The following is a 27,922-nucleotide window of genomic DNA, read 5'->3' on the forward strand; positions in this document are numbered from 1 at the left end:
TTGCATTCTAAATTTATATTTATGACATTATTAATTACATGTTTATATTATACTTGCATCATATTTAGATAAAGGGGAGAGCTACACAATTTTGTTTTGCTAAATGTTTGTAAGCTTGGTTACCAATGGTTACTGAGTGAATTTGTTGTTTGTATAGAATGAAAATGTATGTTATTTATAATGAAGTACGTGTAACATGTGTATAATGCACAATGTATAGAATATTATGTAATAAAATATTAATACTTGATTTCGTTTTTATTACACAAAAAGTACATACTAATTTATTTTCATTGTGCAATAATTGCAAAAACAATACAAAAATGTTTATATTAATTACTTACCTTTTTGAGCAAAACGTTGAAGAAAAAATAGATATATATTGATACTCTCTTTACAGGAAGACTATGTTGAGCACTTTTAATTATTTTACAATTGTTTCCGGTGATGTTAATATTGAATCGGGTTTGATATTGAAATTCATTGATCATATATAGAAAAAGACTATAGCTTTGACAGATTTATTTCCGGTTACCTTCACTGTGGAACTTGACATGACCTTTAACCTTTGCGCGGGTTAAAAAAGCACGTGGTGTAAATTTTAATAACAATAACGTTAGTAGGGGTGTTCGGGTTGAAACTGGTTTTGTTAAACACCCATGTACGCACGGCTAGGAAAAAGATATGCCCTCCAAACAAACTCTATTTCAGTAGTTATATTTCTTCTAATGTTTTACATAAAATATGACAGGAAGATAAACATCCCCTGACTTCTAGGACCTGTCAACGTGGCACCCGGCTGATGTCGTTACCGTGTCCTATCTAACTTACAGCCAGCCAAACCTGTCTCTTTTATGCTAGCAACTAAAACTAACTCACACCCAACTCACTCTTACGATAACCCATTCGCATCAAAACCAAAACAAACGAAAAATACAAACCGCTAAATCAGCAAAACTGAATCAACTTCATTACATACGCCCCCATTTATTTAACAATGTCAATTGTAAAATAAATCAATAATGATGTTGATAAAAATCCTACATAGAACGTGATAGGTAATCCGCCATCTGGTTGTTTTTTCCTTGGATGTGTTGTATAATGTACTTGTATTCCTGTAGTACAAAACTCCAACGTAATAGTCTCGGATTTTTTACTTCATTGTTTTCAGCCATTTTAATGCACTATGGTCTGTTTCGATGATGATTTCTCTACCATACAGATACTTTTGCAGACGCTGTACTGACCACACTATTGCGTAGCACTCTTTCTCCACTGTGGCAAAGTTCTGTTCTCTAGGAAGAAGCTTTTTACTGAGATATTCTACCGGATGATACTCACCACTTTTCTCGTGTAGCAAATACCGCCCACAGCCCTCTGTCGTTGGCATCTGTTTGTAATACAAACGTTAATGAAAAGTCTGGATTCCACAAAACTGGCGCACTTACCAAATCATCCTTCAGTTGGCGAAATGCTTCATCGTGCTCATTTGTCCACGCTATTTTGTTTGGATACGACTTCCTAGTAAGATCAGACAAGACCGCGGATTTTATCGAAAAATTCGGTATAAACTTTCTGTAAAACTTTATAGACCCCAAAAAAGATCTCACCTCTTTTTTCTTTGTTGGAATGGGGATATCCAATATAGCCCTCACCTTGTCTGACGTTGGTTTTACCTGTCCACGACCAACTATATGACCGAGAAATTCCATTTCTCTAGCTCCGAACTCACATTTCTTGGGATTTATCGTTAAACCTGCATCCTGAATACATTGGAGAACTGATTTGATATGATCAACATGACTTTTCCAATCTTCACTAAAAACAATGATATCATCAATGAATGAATCTGCAAACTCTTCATGACCTGCCAGAATCTTTCTCACCAACCTGTTAAAAGTGGCTGCTGAATTCATCATACCAAATGGCATCACAGTAAATTCATAATGACCAAATTGTGTGATGAATGCACTCTTTTCCTTCGCATCATCATCAAGCGAAATCTGCCAATATCCCTTAGTCAGATCTAACTTACTGAGGTACTTAGCCTTGCTTAATCTATCAATAATATCCTCTATTTGCACATTTGGCTCCGGATCAAACTGTGTGAACTGATTAAGTTTGCGGTAGTCAACACAAAATCTGATAGATTTGTCCGTTTTTGGAACAATAACAACCGGTGAAGCATAGGGACTAACTGACTGTTCTACAATACCTGCCTCTAACATTGCATCTAATTCCTTCCTCACTTCATCACGAAGAGAATGGGGAATTTGATACGGTCTCTGGTAAATTGGTGTTTCACTAGTAGTAATCACTTTGTGTTTAAGCATGTTCGTCTTACCTGGAACGTTTGTCAAAATAGAATCAAATTGGTCTAAAACTTCCCACAACTCACCTGTTTGCTCTGGGTTAAGTGTACGAGATATGTTCACATCCTTCACCGTATCTCTAGTATGCATCAGGGGGTTTCCGAACCAATCTTCGTCTGAAGTTTCAGCCTGACATATAGCTGACATCACAACATTGTCTTCCTGTCTCTCTATCCACCTCTTTAACATATTAATGTGGTAGACTTTTCTGACACCGTTGTCGTACTGAATCTTAAAATCTACTGGATTCACCTTCTCAATAACTGAAACTGGTCCTTTCCACTGTGCTAACAATTTTCTAGTATTCGTAGGTAACAAAACTAATTATCGTTGTCTTGCCTTCCGATCATAGTACCTTTTCTGGTCACACGTACCCACAACAACATACGCCATTCTAGATAACCGATCTCGATTCTCTAGCAAGTAACTCAACACTGATGGTTGCAGTTGACACTCACCTTCATTTTCCGCTAAGCTCTCTCGCAAAATAGCTAAGGGACCTCTCACATACCTACCATAGAGCAACTCAAGTGGGGAAAATCCCGTAGTTTCCCGAGGAACCTCTCTATAGGCAAACAATAAATATGGCAACATTTTGTCCCACTTAGCAGGTTCATCTTGTGCATATACCTGAAACATTCTCTTCAGAGTACCATTAAACCTTTCAACTAGCCCGTTTGCCTCTGGGTGATACGGTGTAGTGTTTAACTTGCGTACATTGATCAAACGACATAGTTCTGTAATTAAGGAAGACATGAAATTTGTACCTTGATACGACAGAATTTTTCTAGGTATTCCTACCCTCGTAAATATCTCCGTCAATGCTTCAGCCACTACTTCAGCATCTTGACTTCGAAGAGGTATCGCTTCTGGATGCTTGGTTGCGTAATCACACATCACCAGAATATACTGATTGCCTCTTTTTGTCCTCGGCAATGGCCCCACCATATCTATCGCCACCCGTTGAAATGGTTCTTCAATAGCAGGAATCTTTATTAGAGGCACCTTACTTACCTTTTTCTTTGCCGTTCCCAATTGACATTTTGGGCAGGATTGACACTATTTTTTTGTATCTTCAAAAATACCTGGCCAAAAGAAGTTTCTAAGTATCCTCTCTCTAGTCTGCTTGATTCCCAGATGACCAGCCAGTGGAATATCGTGACCTAAAGCAAATATTTGCTTCCGAAACTTACTTGGTACAACGACTTGTTTCAGCTTGTCACCTGTTTTCCCTCTGAACACTCTATAACATCATACCATTTTCCCTTATGATATAAATGTCCTTCTCTTCTGGACAATCGTCTACAGTCCGCCTTTTAAACTGTTCTAAACTAGAGTCCTTACCTTGTTCTTCTAGCCACTCGTTCCTAGAAACTATTTCATTGACTACAGACCGTGCTTCAAGAACTTCATCATCTTGTTTGGTCTGTTTTTCTGATGCTCTCGTTTCTACTGCCTGATATTTCTCGTCTACAGCCTTATCCACCTTACGAGGCATATCCTGGGGAATATCGACTCTCGTAAAATTCCCAACTATCAATTCTGTAAATGGAGAGTTCATTACTAATGCTACAACCCTACCTTTAACATAAGGTGTATCCACATCTATCCAAACCTCTGGACATGTTTGTGAACTCCCGTTTGCTAATATGACCTCGCTTGTCACCCCTGTCATGTCCTTATGTTCAATAAGTCTATCTAATACCAATATTGAGGTACAACCCGTATCTCTCAACACAGAAGCACTCCTACCGTTCACTGTACCTGGCTCCATTCTCAGTCCTCTCTCTTTACAGTCTGACTCACAAACAACCGTGTTTTCTTTCACCAACACTGGACGTTCTACTGATAGGCTTTTCCTATACATAGTTGGCGATTGAATCAATCCTACTCTTTCTTTACCTGACTGACTTTGTTTCGCACTATCCTGAACACTTGGTTGTCTTACACCTGCTGTAGTATTGCTCTTAGGTGATTGCTTGCGAAGAGGACAGGTTTTTTTTTTTTATAAAATGACCTGCCTTTTGACAATGAAAACATTTCTTGTCTGCCTTACCTTGCTGATGTATTTCTGAATTTGCATTACCTTGTGCACCAGAATTTCTAGTTTTGTCCTTTCGAGACACAGATGCTCGGTGTGCATTCTGGTATGCTTCTGCCAATTCCACTATTTCCTCTACACTCTTAGGTTGTCTCTCCCTAAACCAAACCTGTAGCTCTCGTGAAGAACTATTAACAAGCTGTTCATGTATAAGAACATCCACTAAATTTTCATAACTACTGTCTACTTTTTCCATCTGACACCAGTGGTCAAAGTAATTGAAAGCACGACTACAAAATTCTCTAAACGTCTCATTTGAATACTGTCTACAGCCTCTGAACTTACCCTTATACGTGCTAGCTGTGAGATTGTATCGTTTAAGAATTGCTTTCTTTATGACATCATAGTCATTTGCAAATCCTTCTCCCAACCGTGCATAAGTGTCTAACGCCTTCCTGTCAGCTGGGGTATCAATCGTAGAGCTCATTCTGATTTGTGCCACTTGTGAAGTGTTGCCAAACGCTCGAAAGACCCTAAGAAAACATCTACATCTTCACCCTCCACGTATTTCGGTAATTTAAACTTTACCTCGTGTTTTTTTCTCTATTACCAGAATCTGACTTTTGAGTAGTAGCTCTCTCCCTAATAGCTTGTTCTTGCAATTCTAACTCCTTCATTCTTACCTCTAATTTCCTTTCCTCTAGTTCTTTCTCCTGAAGGAATTTCTTTTGTTGAACATCGCTTTCTAATTTTATTCTCTCCAATTTCTGTTCTTCCTTCTCCTTTTCACGTCTTGCCATTCGCTCATCCCCTTCAACTGCGCTGGCCTGCTTCCACAACTCAAGACAAACAGACATATGACCCTTATCGACAGCATCCTGAACCCAACTAGGTAACGACATTATGACACCCACTAGCCAAAACAAACCTAGATGAACAAGTACTCTTCAGTGTGTCTAATCCTGAAATAAATCACAAAATTTATGAACATTTCCTGAACTTTTTCTGTACCACTAACTTGTAAACATGGATCTATTCTACAAAACATCTTCTTGCTCAATCCATTTTAACAAAATCCCACCGCTGCCACCATATGTAATGAGTTCTTTTGAAACGTTCGATAGTACGTATCAGATGTAAATCAAATGTACAGGTATTAACTTTTCAAGTTCAAACAATATTCAAAAGTAGTATAATTTAGAAAAAGTTCCAATATTCAACTCTCCTTTTCAGTAATATAATATTCTTTGGGTTTGTTTTTAAATTTCGAGTTACTTTAACTTTATAATGTAACTAATCTGCACTCTGAAGACACTGTTCCGGTTTCCCGCCAACTTGCGATAAGCACGCCCAGAATGGAAAACAATCCACCACCATGCAAATCTGGCATGAGCTATCGTCAATTCCTGACAATACACCAGGATTCCGATGCCTCCCAAGTTTCGGGTTATTCTCTACGGAGCTACACCACGCCCTCCCATATTGTATCACAATATCCGCATGGACCTCCATATACCTGAATCCCGCAACTCTCTGCCTGCCTTCGGGTTGAAAATGGTTTTGTTAAACACCCATGTACGCACGGCTGGAACTAAAATTTTCCCTCCAAACAAACTCTATTTCAGTAGTTATATTTCTCCCAATGTTCTACATAAAATATGACAGGAAGATAAACATCCCCTGACTTCTAGGACCTGTCAACGTGGCACCCGGCTGATGTCGTTACCGTGCCCTATCTAACTTACAGCCAGCCAAACCTGTCTCTTTTATGCTAGCAACTAAAAATAACTCACACCCGTCTCACTCTTACGATAACCCATTCGCATCAAAACCAAAACAAACAAAAAATACAAACCGCTAAATCAGCAAAACTGAATCAACTTCATTACATTGACATTACTTCTAATATGTCCTTTTAAACTTTCAGGTGTGTTCAAATGAAGGGTCATACCCTCTTCAAACGGGAGATAATCACAAAAAATGGGGTGGTGGCAATTAAAAATATTCTCAAGAACCGAGGGACCAGAGGAGCTCAAATTTACATGACAGCTTCCTGACATAGTGCAAATTGCAGTTTGTTAAAATCATGACCCCTGGGAGTAGGATGGAGCCACAACAGGGTATCAAAGTATTACATACAAATATATAGAGAACATATTTAAACATCTTTTTGTTAAGTACCATTGGGCCAGAGAAGTTTACATTTACATAAAAGCTTCCTGTCATAGTGCAGATTCAAATTTGTAATAACCATGCGCCCGGGGATAGGTTGGGGCCAAATAGAGATAAAAACTTTGCATGCGAATATATAGGGGAAATCCTTAAATATGGGCCAAGAGGGCTCAGGAGAGCGATGTGACCCATGGGCTTCTTATTTTTTATGTGCTTTCAGATATTTATTTTTTAATTGCTGTTATAAAATTTAGAACTTCATTTCAAAATTAAAGATTATCTCCCTCATGCATAGTTCTTATCCTTAGACGAATTTGACTCCACTTTTTTTGGCACATTATTTTCCTCTATAATAGCTCGAAAACTTCATTGTTATTTCGGATTTCAAACATTTCTGTTGAGCATCACTGAAGAGACATTATTTGTCGAAATGCGCATCAAAATTGGTACCGTATATAAGTTTTACATTATGACCCCTGTGTCGAGGCCTCTGTTGATGGACTGTTAGTCCCCGAGGGTCTCTACAGCCCAGTAGCTAAGTACTTCGTTACTAGCATGAAAATACGGATGTATATTTAATTGCTGTTTTAAGATTTAGAAATTCATTACCAAATTAAGGATTATCTCCCTCACGCATAGCTCTTATCCTTAGACAAATTTGACTCCACTTTTTGGCACACTATATTTCCCTATAATAGCTCTAAAACTTCATTGCTATTTCGGATTTCAAACATTTCGGTTGAACATCACTGAAGATACATTATTTGTCGAAATGCGCATCTGGTGCATTAAAATTTGTACCGTATTTAAGTTTCACACACACACACACACACACACACACACATATATATATATATATATATATATATATATATATATATATATATACATATATACGATATGTGCGATAGGATACAGCTACTTTCAAACACACGATGTGCTAATGACGGAGAAATAATACCATTTGTACACACTTATAATCCGAGAAATCAAAAACATCAATTCAATTGTTTATGAATTAAACAAGCTACTTAGGGAAGATGAACAAACAAAAGTCATATACAAAAACTGTCGTTTTATTAGCAGTAAACGGCAGCCCAAAAATCTTAAGAGAATACTTTCTTCCTCCCAATTAGATGACCGTACTTATACAGTGTCAAAGTGTACGGACCCTCGATGCGGTACATGTGACTACATTACAGAAGGGACCAGTTATAATTTTAACGGACGAGAATTTAAAGTTAATGCTAACATGTCATGCGATACAAAGGATGTCATATACGCCATCACATGTCCTGGATGCAAGGAATATTACATTGGTGAAACTGGCAACACTCTCCGTGCCCGTGTACGTGTGTATAAGCAGCACATCAGTACACCTGAATACAGACAAATCCAGTTAAGTGCACACCTGGAAACGTGTGGTAAAAAACGATTTAACATTTTTCCATTTTATAAACTCAGATGTGCCAGTACTATTCAGAGACGGGAAAAAGAAAAACATTTTATTGGTATTCTAAAGCCAAAACTTAATAGTCTTTTATAATTGCCTATGATTTTCCCGTACTTTTTCCAGATCATTGTTGTACATTATCCATGACGTCACAATATAGACATTTAACGTTCCGCTTACTTTGACGTCATAATCACTGTTACTATGATACTGCTATGTATACATTTTTGTAAAGCTTCTGAAGATGTAATGAAAGCGCTAAAGCTTTACGGAGGATTTCTGTGTTTTCTTTTCATATTTTTTAAATATTAGTATCCGATTACTGAGACTCTATTTCAATTTTGGATATATATATATATATATATATATATGAAGATAACGCTAACAGTGATCAGTTTCACAACACTCAACATTCAAAGTGTCGGATCTAGTAACAGATGCAAGGTCAAACAAATAAGGTTATAAAAAGCACTAAACTGACCAACGACACGAACAACAGTGAATAAGGACGATAGAATATTTACATAGATTAACTGCAATACCTAATAACAAATTTAACGTCCAAGTATTGAAACTATCGAGTTTAATATGGGGTATGTCTGTTCTGATCGAGCGTCATGACTGAACCGAATTAATCAGTCTTACGCTAGATCAAGTTAATAACGAGGAATAAGTTAACTAATCAGTATACTCAAGGGTATGTTAAATCATTGTAATGTCGGTTTATAATGAGTATTTCGTAACTGGAGGTGTAAACCTATGTAACTAGTGTTGAACTGCGATGAAAAATGAAAAATATAATAATATGAAAAGATTAAATAGAATAAAAATCAATATTGGTATTTGAGTATAGAACAACGCGAAAAAACTAAACAAATATGGGGACTAAGTATGGATATCATAGATAATAAAATTTAAATAAAGCATAGAATTTATTGCTAATGATGATGCTGTGACAAGAAGTAGCCAGCGAAAAGAGAGTTAAAAACAAACAGAACAACATTGAGTAATAAGTGGGGGTAGCTAGGCCACATTCATTCTGGTGAAGTCATATTTTTATAATCTTTTATCTATAGGGCCTATACTTATGTGGTATCCACATTCCGAAATTTTCAAATTTCCGATCAGATCTTGCAATTTTTTAATGATATCAAGTTTACAAATCATCTAAGAAAAATGCTTTGCCAGGAATAAATGTATGTACACAAGGACATTTGTTTTTAAATGTGGAATAAAACGTATTGACAGAATTTCAGAATTGTATTTTCAAGGGGAAACCATTAAAATGTAAAAGAAAAACTTCAGTCACATGAAATATTGTAAAAGATTATGTTGATCACCTTCTCGGTCCCCATCTGAGTTCTGATACCTTAACTTTTTTCATGTCTCCCTCCGGCCATTATTCAATAATGCATATCATGATATATACCTTCAGGCACCTAAAACGTATCTGAAATCATTGACATTCCCTAATCCGTAATTATTAAAGCTATTCCGTTTAGACAGTACCTTTGGCAAACTGTAATAGACGTGTATTTGAACATTTGTCAATTAAAAGAAAAAGAGAAGAAAGGGTAAACACATGAAATGACGTACAGCTAAGCAGAGAACATGTGTAATGCATACAAACGCCCAATGCTGGGTAGTCAAATTAAAAAAAAATTATATATATCTTAGTCAACACAAAAAGAGACCATAGACTACAAAAATCACGTTATCATGCAACAGGTATACATATATTATTGTGAAAATTACATATTTTACCAAAAATACCGTTGTAGAAATTGTGGTTGCACATTCACTTACTGTCGAAATCATGGTTGAATCAAATCATTTTTCAAAGTTTTCCGGGTTTTTTTTTAAGAATTTGATATTGTTAACATTTTTCATATTTTTCTAGATATGAACTAATGTACATTTGAAACCCAGTAATAACACAAAGTTTCTGTCACGTTTTCTATCGTTCCGTAGATGTTCTCCATTGGGTCAGAATATATTTTGCCTCGAATGTTGTTTATCAAGGAATATTGCTACGTACAACTCATTGTTGTCTGCATCGAGGTCTTCCATTCTTTGCCATTTTGCTTCTCTTTAACTCTAAGTGCTGGTTGTCGGCTTTTATTAAAGTTCATCCACAATCAACTTTCCTTCTTTCTTTGAGGAATAAATCTATTTTGTTACTAGCATATGTACTGGCTAATACAAGCACTGGACTTGAATTTTAGAAAGTTTTTTCGCCGAGCTTTTAACAGGTTTTACTGCAGTTTCGTTGAAATCTAAAAAGGCACAGGGAATCGTGTCTTCTTTAAGTCCAAAATCTATAACTTTTATTACTTGAAGACAACATGAAATCAGGAAGCCCTATCAGTATATGATATAATGATACGTATAGAAATAACTTTCTTGGTTTCACATGATTTAGGCTTTATTCTGAATTTTTCTATATTAGTTTGGTTAACGTGGACTATAACATAAACTGTAATAGATTTTGGATAAAGCAAGGAGGGGGGGGGGGGGTTTATGAAGTTTTTCGAATGGAGGAGTCAAATAGATTGAATTCATTTTCGCTGGTATAAAAATCTACACAGCCGGTAACAATGTAATCCGTAGGTCTTGATTGGTCAACATAGCGAACTATTAGTTCAGTTCCTCCAAATTCAAATTCGATCCTGCCTTTCACCTCATCCGGCCATCCTCCGTCTGGTGGAGGAACCACAATGCGTCCATGTCGAAAACAGCCTGTGTCTGTTACATATCTAGGATTCTGATCAGACGAGGAAAAAATCTCAATTTCTTTATTCATCTGTCTAATGTTATCAGGTTTGCCTTTGTAACTCTCATATACCTTAATCGAAGTTTTAGTTCCAACATCAATAACTTCGTTTATCGTGAAAACTTTTTCAAACCAGCCAAGAACAAATCTTTCCTCCCCCACTACAATAGTCTTAGACAAGTCGTGCATTCTTTTGTTAAACGTGTCATAAAGCGATATCCCGTAAGTCAGGGGACAAGCTCTTGCCACAATGACTCCATTGTCAAACCCGTAATGCACTGCACCCTTCAAAACAGATAAGCCAGAGTCTATGGGATTTATGACGGTTTTAAGGGGAAAGTGAGAGCGGATTTCTTCAACAACCAAGGGCGATTCTGAAAAGCCACCGACGACGAGAATATACTTAATGTCTTTACATTCTGGTTTGTCCAGAATCATTTCCACATGATCGATGATTCCTTGAATTGTTTTTGAGAAGAAGGACCGCAATTTCGCGGCTGTTATGATAATCTTTCCCTTTGCTACATCGATGTCCTTACTGTACATCGTATTTTTGATACTCTGCGAGAGAGGTTTACCAAACATTTCCCTGTAAGTATCAGACAATGTGACAGGAAGCTGCATGAATATATCATCATTTGATTTCTGGTCAATTTGTCGCTTTTTTGTTTCAAATTGCCCATTGAGAAAAAGAAAATCAGTAATGTTTTCCTTCACAAAGTTTTCGAAAATCTTTCTGCCAATAACCTCTCGGATAAAATTATGAAACTCTTCATTGACTCGGTTGCCTCCCCACGGACCACCTGACGCCTTGTGAACAAGTTTCAGCTTGCCATCTAAAGTATTTTGTTGAACAGTCATGTCTGTTGTACCACCTATGGAGCATAATAAGGTATTTCAAACAATGCACTGTGTTTCAATACAATAATACAATGTAAGACAAATTCAAATTATTTTTATTCTCATTTTCATTACTCTCATCAATTCAAATAGATCAGACGTTTAAGATACCTCCTAAATCAAGAACAGCAAATTTCTTCCCTGGCTGAAACATCTCTGTTAAGGACTTTGTTGACCCACACAGATTTTCGGAGGGAATATTTCTGCAATGTAGCGCTGCCACCTCAGGTTCATATGCCAATTCCAGATTGTGAGATTTTATCCTAGCCTAGAATATTTAATATTTCATATTTCAACAGAAACACCCAAAAGTCATGGCCATTTTACGTTATCTGAAAATTTATGATTCGTCTTTCAGTATTTTTGTACAAAGTACTAAATATTGTCATAGTATTTTTTATTCAAAAAAAGAAGCATCTCATCACTCAGTTTCTATGGCATAAATTAAAGGAAAATTAGATAAACCAGGTATTCTTGAAAGTATATCACTACCAAGCATGCTGATTCTCTCATTATCTGCTTAGCCAAATCTGACCAAATTGCAGGAATTGTCAAAATATAGTGGATGTCATCTTCATTAAATTGAAGACCTCTTGTCTTCAAATTCTGCAGAAAATGTTCCCTCAAGAAGCAGATTGTAGCTATGAAAAGACCATGTGCTGGAATAAACCTTTTGAAAACGTCTTTAACAAGAAAATGTCTTTTGAGTCCCTGAAAAAAAAATTCCCATGGGACACTTCACAATGTTTCTGTTTCAGCAGATTAAAACAATCAATACTTTATATTTAAAAAATATATATAATAAACATCCACATATTAAATGTATCAGAATTTATGAAAATATATTTACTTCGTGTTTCAAAAGTTTTTGGTTGAAGTTTTTTATGAAGTAATATTTCAAGGATTCTTCTGTCGTGACAAGGCTGGAAAATTTGGTTTCAGCTTCATATCCAAAAGCTACAAAATTATACACAGAGTCCAAAAGAATGGAAGATGGTGTTTTTGGTGTAAATCCTTCTCCAGCATGTGTTGCCCAGTTGTTCACGTAAATTTCATCGGGTTTACTTCGGAAAGAAAAAGCATAACCGGAGTAAGCTGTTCCAACATCTATTGCAACCACAACCAATTTTTCGTCAGTCTTTTTCATACCACTTGAACCAAGTGAAACATCCTCCGATTTGCCTAAATTCCGAAATGTCAAAAAGGAATCAAAGTTAATTGAAAAGAAGTAAGATTGTAATACAAACAGTGTATCGTCAAGTATGAATTTATTCCATTTATTCTAGTATCCGCGTTTTCTGTTTCTAAAACACCGATCATACACCAATCAGAGATACTTTCAGACAGTCAAAATCATGTATCCTACAAAGTTGTAACACGCAAATATTTATATCTTGTGATTAGTCATTAAAACATATTTTGTTAAACACTACAGTCTAAGATTCTACATACAAATACCCTGAAGTTGATATTTAAAAGGACGCAGTGATGATACCTACACTGTACGTGGTCTACTACCAACAGTTTGTTGGAATTCTATGGGCACGGATTGTGTTCCTTTATTAGCTGACCTGCTTTCATATTCTTATGAGGCATAATTTATTCAAAAGAATGTATTGTTGTGGCTTCAACTCAACATTTAGATATATCGACGACTTTTTATTAATATTAATGGATTGGTAGTCCATTATCATTTTTAATGAAACAACACACACATACATGTATCATTTGTGTTCAACAATTTTGAAAAACCAAAATCAATGAAATCAATCATAATTCAGAACAAATCAATACGCCAATCATTTCATTAGTAGTGTATACTTTTTGATGTGTACTAGTACATAAGTTAAGAAGGGAAAAGAAAATTATTTTATCAATAAACTAATCAATAAATATTCATTAAAATCAATCAGATTGGTGGTAGATCATGATTATTTTGAAGTACATATTTATAAAACAACAGAAACATATCATTTATCTGCTATAAGTTAAAACCTAAAACAAATAATAATTCAATGAAATCAATCAAAATTTTAGATTACAAAATCGTTATCGTTGATGCCAACACGATTTTTAGAGGCCAAATTTGAGGTCAGTCCAAGTTTGGAGATCCGACCAAAATTTGGATTCTAGCCAAATTAGAAGCCAAAATTGGGACCAGACCAATGGCGCCAGGCCAGGTTTTATAGTATGCCCAATTGATTCAATACGCTAGAGCATGCTCTGTATATGATCTGTTTTCATATCGAAGCAAGCTACTGACAGATAAGTTGATGATACAAGGGTTTCAATCACCTCGTGTGAAGTCAGCATTTCGCAAATTCTACAATCGTTACATATAATCTTATTTACGAACACAACCTGTCATTAGTTCGAATGTTGTCTGACGTCGTGTTTCATACTAATTGTTAAACCGTTATTTACACACTAAGTTTGACTACGGATTATTCCATTTAACCAATCAATATTGAGGGCTCACGGTGGGTGTGACCGGTTAGCAGGAGATGTTTACTCCTCTTAGGCACCTCAATTTTACAAACAATCGTAAACCCTAAATCATGAAATTGAGGAACGTTCGATATATAGCAAGGCCGTTTTACAAAACGTATCGTAATCATGTATCGTAATTCATTTTGTCGAAAGTCGTACTGTAAATTATCAGTGTCAGTGCATAAAGTTGTGAAATGAACATAGATACATGTACATGCACCATGCAAACCCGAGATTTATTTCCGCAATGACATTAGGAAGAAAGAAAATTGGATTCATAACATTACGTTCTCCCCATTCACTACTTCTACTATAAAAATAGTGTGTGGGGCAGCAATCACCCAATATGTCTTTTTTTGCGTATGTGTTCATTGATGGCTATAAATAAATGTTTATTCGGTATATACATATAAGCGTAAAAACATACATAAATACCAAGGCTAAGCTATGAAAGCTCGAAAGCTTATTTCCAATGGGGTCCTTTGGTGCACATTTACGTTAGGGGATCATTTATGCAAGGTGAAGATAATGAACAGTGATCAATCTCATAACTCTTATAAGCAATACAAAATGTGAAAAGAAATCGGAGTACCCGGAGGAAACCCACGTTTCCGAGCGGGCGACCGCCATGCCCTTCCACATACAACCATATACAACCACTGCCGATCACGGGGATCGAACTCGGGTCACAGCGGTGAGAAGCGAAACTGCTACTTCTGCGCTACCTGGACACTAACATTATAACACAATCATAACACAATATGATGGTCACTCCATGCTTTTTGAAAATGGGAGACGCAATCTGGAGAAAGGTAAAGGATCAATTACAATGTTGTTTTCACATGAATACTACTAATTGGTATAAATCTATCGAGGCATTGGCTAACATCGTGCACATAAAGTTTTATATACATGCACATGCTATATTCTTTAAAGAAGTGGATTGGCATGCATGGCACCTGCATACATGTACATGTAGGTTATACCTGTTCACATCTCTAAAGAGAATAATGTGCATGTATATACACCCAGTACGTGTAGAGGAGTGTATCACAATAATGATCTAATATGACATGCATATTGTTTTTTAAAAATGCTTGAAATAGTCAACATCATTGGAAAAATATGGTTTATGAGGAAATATACAAAATACAATGGATTTTATGACACACACCTGTCACTTTTGTTTGACTTAGATATGAGACTCAGAATCAAGCAACCAAGACCGAAAGATTTAAATGAAGCCATGCTGCAGAGCTTGAAGCATATGCAAAAACAGAAAGATAAGACACCGAAAAGAAAGTTTATTACACACCAATTGGCAATACCAAAAAGACCAATGAACTTTCTGAGCGTACAAAACTTGTCGAGAATACGAGAGTTCGTACCTTTTTTGTATGAAGGACATGAGACAAGAAATAAAGTAGTTAAAAGAAAACCAGTCTCGATTCCAGAGAGAAAATAAACCAAAAACTGAAACTGGAAATTTAGATGACTGGAAAAAAAAAACGAGCTACTCGCCATCACTGTGGGAAAAGAGGTAACATCGATAGATACTACAGTGGCCCAAATAGAGGTATGAATGATAGGAAAGACTTCAAGGAATTTTTTAAAACATCAGAAGAGCATCCACAATCGTCTAAGCAATTTATATCGGAGAATTACAAGAAGAGAGCTGCCCGAATAGGAATAGAAAGCAGAAACAATGATGCAGGATTGTATGAAAAAGCTTTAGTATATGGTACATGTACATCAGCAAAAATGTTTTGTGGCACAGGTGCCACAGTTTCCTTGATTTCCAAAGAAGTTTGTGAAAATATTTCGAGTCACGTAGGAGAGCTTCAAGATCTCAATAGAGAAATTCGTTCTGCTAATGGTGAGCCAATTAAAGTTTTTGGAAAGATACAGTTAAAGTATATCACCAAGTATATGAAAGTACGGCAGCAGTAGCAGATTTATCAGTACATGGTTTGCTAGGATCAACATTATATGTACTATTGATATTTACCGCAAGAAGGTCTGGGTCGAAGGAGACGAAGTTTTATAGCCCTCTGAAGGCAAAATTGGATGCTATAGATTGCTCTAGTCAATACATTGAGCATTCCACCAAGAAGTGAGATTATAATATTTGGAGAGACTTGTCTCAAAGAAAATGAGATAGGACCAAAAGGATTTGGATTGATTGAGCCAGATGTTGGAAAAGCTCTTGTCAATGCAGATGATAAACACCCAATTGGAATCATGAACCTCTATTCAAATTTTAAAGCTCTTCGTACTTTAGGAACAGTTATTGTAACTTTGACCCCAGTTCGAGATATCAATAAACATGCAGAAATGCTCCTACAGCAAGCTCACTCCAGCTCTGGTTGACTTGTTCAAATGATCAAGCAAGATTCCAAGCTCAGTTGATAACGCAGAACAGTGAAGGTTTCAGTAAGGAGGCGTGTCCTAATCTATACGGGAATGTGTATTGTGACATCTCACATAAACAACAAAATATCACAATCCTTCAAAATACCATGCACGGAAGTATTGCACTACACCATCAATTAACATTAAACGGGTTTTTTTCTCGTTGATGTAATCTGACGCCATGAGATATAAGCAAAACATTGATTGCAATGCACTTGTCATCAAGATAGTCTGACGCATTTCATTTACAGTAAGTGACAGATTATTTGTTTTTTCTTAAGGAAAAAAAATTGCGATTAAATGGGAAAATGTATTCAGATATTTATAAGACTAACCTTTATTATAAATTCACTGAAATATTTTCTATTTATCCCGAAAAGATCAATGCTTTATATATATATAAGGGGACAGATGGGTGGGTCTTACAAATCGATTTATTGCAAAAGCAAACCCTCAGCGCATCACAATGAGTTTATTTTTAAAGAGAACCAAAGAAATGCCAAGCTATTTTAAAAGTGCTGCTATCCTGATAAAATTTTAGAAATAATTTATTCATTTTAAATTAAAATGCCATTAATTGACCAGAAAAAATTGAACATGTAGTACAATATTATGTCAACAATTATAAATCGAAATATGTAGAACTCCGCGGCATTTTCATAACTACCGTGGTTGTTTAAAACATTCATGAATTAAAGTTTGAATTCCAACCTCATTGTGCCTTTGCAATTTCGACATTCATTGATCACAGGTATATTTGATAAAACCACGTGACGTCGAATCACGTTATTAGTCTAAATATAATCGTCCTGAATATGTATTTTTAGTCCACCATATCTTGATCCATTGTCAGTAAAGTTCCAAAATATTCCATCCGTCCTAATAAATGATATTTTTGGCGAAATTTCCATTGGCCACCTTAACTGTGCTGTGAAGCGCCTAACCATATCCTTTACAAAGACCACTTGAAGAAAACAAACCAAATGTCCTATGTGTCTCTTTAATACATTGGCTTTGAATAAGCAAAAGAGTTACATAAGTGAATGTGGATTGAAACAAATTGAAAAAAGAATGCAGTTACAGCACGAACAAGAATGCTAATTTGGCAAGGCATAAAGAGCGACACTCTCGGGAAACTCGAGTACAAGAGAACCGAGAGTCGGTAAATATCCTGTTAGTTCACCTTTTTCCTCAGAGGTTCAAAGTCTCTTCGGCGATGTGTCGGAAGATTCTAATATTGAAGAACTAAGTTCAGAAGAGCCTGAATCAGAAGAAAGTAAAGTTGCTGAGAAGAACCAAAAGCAGTTCGAGAAGTCGAGTGATGAGATGCCCTCTGAAATAGAATTCGACAGAACCACAAGGAAGCCGAGAGAACCGACACCTGTCCAAGTTCCAATGGGAAGATTGGAGACGAAAAGTTTCAGTTTACATTACAGAAGACTGTAAAGTCAGTGAACCAGTTCTTGCCTAGGTCAAAGTACACAAGGCCATTCCAGATGGTAGATGAAGTATTCAAGCTTGGAAAAAAGCAGATCGAGCGAGTTCAAGTAGCCGTAACTTCGCAGATAACCACAAGAATTCATGTTGGTGTCCAAATAATGATAACAAAGAGAAATGTGGAGTGAGTAACTGCAAGATAGAAAGAAGGGGACGGAGACATGGAGAGAATTGAGATGATTGAAGAGTTGGTGGACTAGAGTTCTTAAGAACTTTGAAATTTCTTAGCATTCAATTAACATGATCGAGATAATCATGAATGACTTAATTGTAGTTTCTATATGGAAATGAGTCAACATAGACTTTGTTGTCAAGATAAACTTAACTGTAGTGATATTTTGGAAAACTTTTTTGCAAATTGCATTTTTCCACCTGTTGTCAATTTCATGTACATTTGAAATTGTTTGGAAAGAAAACTAAATCATGTTAATAGGACTGATTCACGATTTTCCCCAAAATTTTGTTTTTCATTTTTGATGATCAGAATCTACTGTCTAATGTGTTTAAAAGATTTCACACAAAAATTAAGGTTACATTATACATTATCACAGAAGCTCATTTTAGAGAGTTCATTTTTTGTTTTGTAAAGAAAGATTGCGGTATGTTTTTGTTTACGAAATTTCAAAAGAAATGCTTATCGATCTAAGTTTATTATATCTTTCATATTTCAAGCATTCTTCAGGTAAAATGTGTCATCTAAAAGTTAAAATTTGTGACTATGCAAAATTTAGATGCTTTATATTACAAAATTAACATTTCACTGGTGTGTTTGTATACATGAAAAGACTCAAGTCTTTGTTTACATAACACAGATTTAAGGCTAAAATATCGCTTTTATTTTTGCATTCAGAAGGTCAAAATGTTGGCTGTCAACATTAAATGAGTTATATTCTTAATATTTCACATAAAAAATTTTAAAAAATATTTTGTTAAAAAATCGTGAACCAGTCCCTTTAAAAAGAATTTTTTATTTTTTACTTGTAATGTGGGACACATGAAAATTCAGGCGTAATTGATGTGATGATCAGAGAAAATTCAGATTAATATGTTAAAACTCTTCTATGCAATGAAGACCAAGAAAGGTTTTCATACAATCAAAGTATCAGTCTAAGTAGTGTAAAAAGAGCGCAGTTACTATAACTTCTCAATTTGTTGGTAGAAGTCAAGCTGTAAACATCTGAGGTAAGACAATGGGTTAGACGTTGCTGAACAAGCTTTACCTTCCCTATTTCACTAATGATAATGACAATCATTTTAAGATACATACTTCGTTAAGTGAGCCAGCAACTGAATCACCACGTTTTCCACCCCTATTAGAGTTTTATTAGCTTAGAATCATTGTTATTATTGATTCTTTTATAATTTTTCTCTTTAACGATTCTCGGAGCTTATTTCTGGGCTTATCCCACGAATCAAAGCAAATAATGTTTTGAGCAGTTAGCTCAGTTTAAATTTTGGAAAATAGTTTTATTTAAGTGTATTTTTGTTTTGAATATTTGTGGTAAATCCGCTCGGTTACACGTCAGAATGAGTAATAAGTGTTAATTTGAAAATGTAAGATATGCATGTGAAATAACTAAAATATACACAGGAAAGAAATAGGGGGAGGGTCGCCAAAGAAAAAAATTGAAAATAAAGTGCTACTTGTTATTGGAATACAAAAAGTGACTAAACAAGAATTTTGAGGTCGTCGTCAGGTGCTACACTTCAGACCCGGTACCATGTTTCTGTAGATAGTACCAGTCGTAGCACGACATGGCTACCTAATTCATATTCGAAAGTAAGTGTTACATGTATGTGTATAAAACTAAAGATGCATAATGTAATAAGTGATGAGTTACTACTAGTACTAATACTGTATGACAGATTAACATATCAATCACAATAAATGATATTTTAGATATACCCGTGTTATTATAACACCATGTACAGTGCCGGTAATGAAATATTAAATAAATTACTACAACAAGTATTGCTTTGGTTATTACTATACTAATGTGTAAATACACATAATATAAAGACAATGGGTAAACAGATGCAGTCATACATACGATAAATACAAGATCACAAATTGCATATATAAGACAAGTTTACATATATTAAATAAAACAGTATTTATCAGATCTGTATACACACAATATGTGGCATTGCATCTAAATGGTTAGTCATCGAAGGAAACCTTTTAATTACATAACCATACGTGTATAATAACATACCTGAATTTAATGCATATCGGGCAAAACATTGATTGTATATTGTTTAATGTCCCTCTTGAGATTTTTCACTCGTATGGAGACGTCACTATTGTTGGTGAAAGGTTGCAACATTTAGGCCTATGCTCGGCGCTTACGGCTTTTGAACAGGGAGGGACCTTTATCGTGCAACACCTGCTGTGACAAGGGGTCTCGGTTTTTGCAGTCTCATTCGAAGGACTGTCCCATATTGTCGCTTCTTACACTCAAGGGGTACTGATGACATATTCTAACGCGGATCTCCAAGGGACCCCTTAATTTTGTATTCTTTATAGGAATTATTAGATTAAGCACTGTTCCTTATCTTCACTCTTTCGTGTATTACAATTGAAAAGTGAAATTAAAATCTATCCCATGAACCTCTATGGAAGATTTCGGTTCATATCCGAGTTAATAAGGTAAATTCTTACTCCCATGTCTAATACGCCAAACAATCATATCCAAAGTTTAAAAACTAACGCATGCGCAGTATCCTTGCAATACCGACATGTTGCTACCGCACTAACCCTTGTGAAAGGCAGGGTTAGATGGGTAGAGTTCAAATGTCACAATACGTCATAAAAGAGCTGAAACTCTTTCCGTTCGATTGTAACTCCGGTAACCCAAGTTCATACTCGAGTATGAACCGAAGTTGTCCAATGTTATGGAATTTTGTTTTTAATGTTTACATTTATATTCTGTATTTCATTGTAAGTCAATGTAGAATTCAGTTTCAGAAATAGAATGTAGATATGATTCTCTTGAATTGATTTATGCAATCAAAAGTGATGAAAAAGATATTGATATAATTCTGTATATTGACGGACATAAAGGCAGTGTGAATTTGGAATTCACAGGGGGGTAGCTTAGTAGACACAATTAAGACTGATGCACAAATAGTCTTTAGCATGTACATGCAAAGCAGACGCAACTCAAATCAGACGCAGAAACTTTTTATTATGGCTGGTGTTATATAGGTTGTGTCTTATGCTATATAGGTTGTGTCTGGTGTTATATAGGATGTGTCTTGTGATATATAGGCTATGTCTGGTGCTATATAGGTTGTGTCTGGTGTTACAGTGTATATAGGCTGTGTCTGGAGTTATATAAGTTGTGTCTGGTTTTACAGTGTATATATGCTGTGTCTGGTGTTATATAGGATGTGTCTGGTGTTATATAGGTTGTGTAAGGACTGCGTATCAACATAGACAATCACAGTGCAGGTTCGACATAAATTATATTTTTAAAAGTCTGGCTTAAATGAGGCAAATAAAACGTGTTTGTAAATTGTTTGCTATCTTACAACTAGGTCCATGACATCGAAATTCGGGCGATTTAAACGCTTTATACATGTTGAGTATTCGTGCTAGAAAAGAATTTTATTGTTATGGAAGGTGCAAGTATTTTGCAAGGAAGCTATAAAGTTTGATTACAGTTCCAGATGAGTACCTGTGCAAAGAATCTGTAGGAAATGCATACATGTATATTTGTGTCTACCAGTATTTTAATCCAAAAAATACTAAATGTTAGCCCCTTAATATTAGTTGGGTCCTTATAAAGAACTATTGGTATGGTGGCGTTACATTGAAAACAAATTATAAAATGTCCTATACAACATCTTGTTTTATCTTTGGAATTACTGCTAAAACATAATACAGGTATATCGAATAAAAACAAATAATTTCACTTGTCTAAAACAGTATGGAGAAAATAAAGAATTAAAGTAAAATACACACATAAAGAGAGAGAGAGAGAGAGAGAGAGAGAGAGAGAGAGAGTACTAATGAAATAAGAGTCGTGCACCAATCATTACAAAAATCATATAGACCAGCATACACGTACTGCTGTAACAGAATTCAATGTTAAGATCAGGGATTGTCAAAATTTCTAAGTGATAAGAAAATAATCAAAAATAAATACAACGATAGTTACCAGAAATCGTCTCCATTTTGGCAGTGATATATTCTCCTAAACATGAGAGAGCTCTTCTCTAAAGAAAATCAATGCAGTTGATATCTTTTTTGGCTTCCAACCAACAAAGTTATAATAGTTATACACCGTTCAATTCACATTATCAACGGGATTTTAAATATCAGGACCCGGTTATTTAAATTAAATATGCTGATAAACCTTAAAATTTAACCAGTACATGCACTATCTTGTATATTAAACATTACCATGTGATCAACCGTATGTCAAAATAGTTTGTATAAATCCTGAGTAAAAACGTTATTGAAGCAACCCAACCTCGCTCGCTATTATGATAGCTATATTAGTACATGAATTTGTAATAAAGGTGCAGGCTTGTCAGTTGTCGTGTCTAGTTGGTTAAGATCTTGTGTAAATATTTCATTCTACCCAGATCTTCAAATCCTCAGAACTCCCAACTGAATTTTATTTCATAATAGTGGGGTAAAATCGATGTTTCATATTGTAATGTTGCAATGCAGCATCACCTACATACACGATACTGTCTATGAAAACGTAAACTATGGGAGGAAAATACACAAGAAAAATTGATATACATGCTTAATAAGAATATTAAAATTTACTATCAACATTATTTAAAGTTCTCATACGCAAAAAAATATATTGCACACATGAAACACTCCCACACGTCCCACATACCCAAACATTTAAAAACATAATATAAAAGTAATTGAGGTCTGTTGAAAATCCATTATTATGATATTTTCCCCTCATTTACACTTCCCTCCAAAAATTCGCTAGATTTTACCTATTCATTCGGTTGTCTCTGGATTTATTATAGTCTGTAACACTAAAGTTTTCAACAGACCTCAATTACTTTTATGTTAGTCTTACTTAGGCCTAAAAATTATATTATTCCATAAAATAATTACTTTTTATTTTTCACACGCAGTATGTTTTATCTGTATAAAAAAATTGTCTGTAGATCTTACGACCGGAAGTTGTTGTAGTTGATGAATCATCTGAAAATGTGAAACGATAGGAATCGATGAATAAATGAGTAGTTTATAGCCATGGGGCTTCGTGTAGGGAACCAGAAACTATACATCAGCAAGGACAATGTCTATTAAAGCGACTTATATCACAAAGGTGAAGATGAATGGCAAACTTATCGTAAAATGAGACTTGAATCGAGAGGTGTCCTCAATCTAGTTAGGTACCTTGCGTTATTATTAAGGAGGGGGCCCATGTGTATGAAACAAGTGCCTGTGACACTACGTCACAAAATACGATTTAAATGTTTTGTGAAATTATTTGTATCGATCGATTTATTTGTCTATCATCGTAACGCATTGGGATGGTGAACTGCAGATCTCGAGTTCAACTCCGCCAGTCTTTTGCTCATGTGTGTTAAAATAATTTTTTGAAAATCATGTTTTTATCCAAATGTGCACATTTGCTACCTTTTTGACATACATACCTCGTATAATATATCATCATATTAAATCAATTTGTACTGATTTGAGAAACTATTTCAGGGTGTAGTGAGCCACTTTAAACACTGTTATAAACGTGATTAAAATTTTTGCAAAATTGTTTGGTATAAATTCAATGAAACGATTAATTACAATATAATAAGTTCATCAAAATAAATTTCGATACTTAAATTTGCCGGATTGATACAATACTTAGACGATTTAATTGGATTTTTTCTTGATCTCCTGGAATTCCTCTGCACTTACCCGAGGAGGAAAATGAAAAGGCCGAGAGCGCATGCTCGCGTTAGGACTATTTGTGGACTAAGTCTGTTGTCAAGAAAAAGACAACAAAATACCGGAAAAATTGAATTGCACTTCAAAATATTCAAGCATATCAAATTCGTCATTCTCAATAACTGAATTTATCTTCAAGGGATAAATTTGATTAACACAGAAACTTTTCACACAGGGGAGTTATTAAATTCCACAATTCTGTTGGTTGCCTACCCCTGATTCCAAATTGCCGCTACTAAGGAATCAACTTGCTCTCTCGCTAGACATGATGCTTTACACCTCATTAGGGAGAAGTGGGATTTTTCAACTGACTTAGACGTTTTGGAGAGGAAACTTTTCCTCCAACTGTTCTCGGGCCATTGGTGGATTAATAGATATGAACATGTTATCGATATAATCGTAATTATTCCAGGCGGAGCAACTCAGTCCCAGCTGTACTGTTAGTACTTTGCTTTATACATATTCGTTTACAAAATTTCTCCATAGTTGAATTTATTTTGAATCTGACAGATGGACAACGTCATCATATTTCATTCCTATACGAAGAATAATCTGGAAAAGTTTTGATTTTTAGTATGCATTCCTAAAACGTTTTTAGCTCGCTCAACTGAGATTTCCTAATAACCTCTTGTCCGTCGTCTGTCCGTCTCCAACCTTTCCTCATTTTCTACTTCTTCTCCAGAACCACTGGACCAATTTCAACCAAACTTGACACAAACCTACCTGGGGTAATGAGGATTCAAGGTTATTTAAATGAAGGGCCGCAATAACAGTGAAATAGTAAAAATGCATTGACAACTTTTAAAAATATTTTTCTCCAAAACCACTGGGCCAATTTCAACTAAACTTGGCACAAAGCATTCTTAGATTAAATCCGTTTAACTGAAGGGTCATATGGCCTCTACAGGGGATATAATAATCAAATAATGAATTTTTGTTGTTACCTTTCAAATTTTTTTCTGAATCAAAGTACTAGTACATGTATAATGATAGTTTTGCTAAAGCTTGTTTATTGCTAGGATCTGCTGCTCAGGTGAGCAATGTTGCTTATGGGTCTCTCCTTAGTTTTCAAGTATCATATAACAATTTCATAAAGTTATAGGATAAAATTATTCAAGTGTTAAAACTGCAGTCCTGCACATACATTCATGTGCATTTCTCTCTGATTTGTGGATTTTATTTTGATGATATTCTTTTACAAATAAAATGAAAAGACGAGTATTCTTCAATGTTTCAAACTCATTTCTAGAATGCAACTGGAAATCCTATAAATATTCATCTAAAGCTGAATATAAGAGATTCAATAATTTACTACCTATTTAATCTCCTTGTAAAATGCTAATACCTTGCTACTTGAAACAGAGATTACGTAACTGTTCTTCGATACAGTTTAAAGTCTTAAATGAACTCAGTATAACATCTTATAAATACTATTTATAATAAACAATTTTTATGTCACCTGGGTCACTCAGGTGACCTATTGCTACTTGTCTGCGTCGGTCGTTGTCCATTGTCCATCGCCCGTCCAGCGTTAACAACTTCTCAATACCTATTGGACCAATCTTTACCCAATTCGATATGTAACATCTGTAGGAGAAGGGAACCAGAAAATGTAAATTTCATGACCCACCATTCCAAATGGGCCTTAATGTTGGGTAAAAAACTGTAAAATTTATGCATTTCTTTAAAAATCTCCTCTACTCCTAGGCATGCAGCAGACTAAATGAATATATAGTAGTGATGAACCAGAAAGCCTCTATCAAAATTCTAAATTTCATGACCCCCGGGGCAGGGGCTCCTGTGTCATAAAAGTCATATAGTGACAATTCCTTCAAAAATCTTCTCTACTACTAGGCAAATAACAAACAAACTGAGCATATATTAATGATGGGCAAGGAAACCTCTAACAAAATTGTAAATTTCATGATCTAACAAAATTGTTTAATTTGTAAACCAGGTTGCAGAGTTTCAGGATGGAGGGGGGGGGGGTAAAATGGTCAACGTGAGAAAATGTTTATAATGCTTAAAACCTTATGTCTAGTTCTTTTGATGTTATATATAAATAAAAAGATGAGGTGATCAAGATGCTGCCTACCCGAGTAATACTTTTGGGGAAATACTTTGCTGGAGAGGGTGGTGGTGTCTTAACAAGATGCCAATAGGCCTTGACGGTCACCTGAGCCCATGCATGGACCTGTCTCAAGATTATATGCACAATCCCCCAAAGACTTTACAATTGAAACGTTTGGTAGACTGCATTATGTAATCTCTTTACAAAAGCATTCAGTGTATCGAGGATCTCATCCCGGTACCGCACCCCCGTCATTGTTCCTCTCTCCAGGACATGAAGATCTGTTCTTCCATCCCTGCTGATTCCACCCCTGACCATGATGGAACCACCACCATAATGGTCATGTTCACTGATGTTGGCATCATGGAAACGTTCACGTTGTCGTCGACACACTCGGTGCCTCCTGTCTGTAAAGTCCAAACAATATCTGGACTCATCAGTGAACAGAACTTGAACCCTATCGTTCTGCGTCCAAGTGACATGATCTTCAGCCCAGTCCAATCACTCCCGCCGGTGTCGAACAGTCAGAGTGACTCGAACACATGCCCTTCTCGAGTTGAGACCTGCATTGTAAAGCCGATTCCGTATCGTCTGAGTGGACACATTCACCACCGAGGCGTTCAGGAGGTCGTTACGTAGGCTGGTTGCTGTCCAGAAGGGATGGTGTCGTGCCTGAAGAGCCACAAAATGGTCTTGGCGTTGGGTTGTCGACCTCTGACGACCACCCCCATGTTGGTATGCTGCTGTACCAAAAGTTTGCTGTCGGTTACAGGCCCTGTTTACAACGCTCTGACTGACGTTTAGTGCATTAGTGCATTTGCAACGTCACGTTGTGAATAGCCAGTGTACGTCAAGCTTTCCAATAGATTTGCCCAGTTGTTCTGTCGTCAGGCGACGCCTTACACGTTGAGGGGGCATTGTGTTGATAAACGTAGTGTAAACACTCAAGTGAGTTTGAAATTTTATAAAGAATCAGATACCGATGCCTGAGTGAAAATCGTGCAATGGTAGTAAAAGCATAAACTGTGATGAGAAACGCATTTCTCATGGCATGAAATGCACGTGCAAGTTTGTTGATGAAGTTTTTGATTTCACTTGGACACAATATTGCCAGTTATGCAGTTATTAATTTTTTAAACAGAAAAATATCTATGATCCTTATTAAATTTTGAGTAGTATATGTATTCCTATGCGCCATTTAAAAAACGTTAATTCAAGCTTTTTGATGGGAGGAACTATTTGTTTTTCTATCTTAAAAACATAATTAAATGATAAGAACAAAACTTATAATTCTTTCGTTGATGCATGTATCAAACGCAACATTGGACGGAAAAATTTTTCATCAATGCGCGTTTTGATGAGGTTTTCCGTCCAATGTTTCGTTTGATACATGCATCAAACAAAGAATTATAAGTTTCATAATTAAATCATGAATACACTTTTCCAGTAAATTCGCGAAAATTTTTAATCCCATTTATATGTTGGTAGATACGTGAATGCTTAGTGAGTGAGGTCACTTTTCAGACCTCTCCATTTATTGAATACTGGAGGATCAAATGAAACAAAAATGTCGAAAAGATAGATACCATTATATACAATCCTACCGTACCCTATATATGTAGCTAAAGAGTAGGTCACAATGGCTCTTTGGTACAATTGAGTTCACCTGAAAGTACCAAATTTTACATTACATAGCGTCATAATTAAAGTACCTTCATCTTTGAGTCTACAAAAGGAGCATAGGTGCAGGGTAGGGAAACCCTTAAACTGTTATTTCGTGTCCACAGTTTGGGGCTGTAGGGGTACCAT

The 27,922-nt window shown here is 35.7% G+C and overlaps 1 protein-coding gene across 1 annotated transcript; it reads right to left on the bottom strand.

Moving 5' to 3' along the window:
* Nucleotides 1-8,957: 8,957 nt before the first annotated feature.
* Nucleotides 8,958-22,406, bottom strand: LOC125655288 (heat shock 70 kDa protein 12B-like). The gene is made up of 5 exons (XM_056144875.1): nt 22,274-22,406; nt 12,562-12,893; nt 12,204-12,422; nt 11,823-11,979; nt 8,958-11,686 (listed from the first exon to the last, which is right to left on the bottom strand). Exons 1-5 carry the CDS (start codon nt 22,287-22,289, stop codon nt 10,557-10,559), a joined length of 1,854 nt encoding a protein of 617 aa, XP_056000850.1. The 5' UTR covers nt 22,290-22,406; the 3' UTR covers nt 8,958-10,556.
* Between the last annotated feature and the right edge of the window lie 5,516 nt (nt 22,407-27,922).

The sequence above is a fragment of the Ostrea edulis genome, chromosome 7 (genome assembly GCF_947568905.1).
Source record: "Ostrea edulis chromosome 7, xbOstEdul1.1, whole genome shotgun sequence".
In the NCBI taxonomy this organism is placed as follows: domain Eukaryota; kingdom Metazoa; phylum Mollusca; class Bivalvia; order Ostreida; family Ostreidae; genus Ostrea; species Ostrea edulis.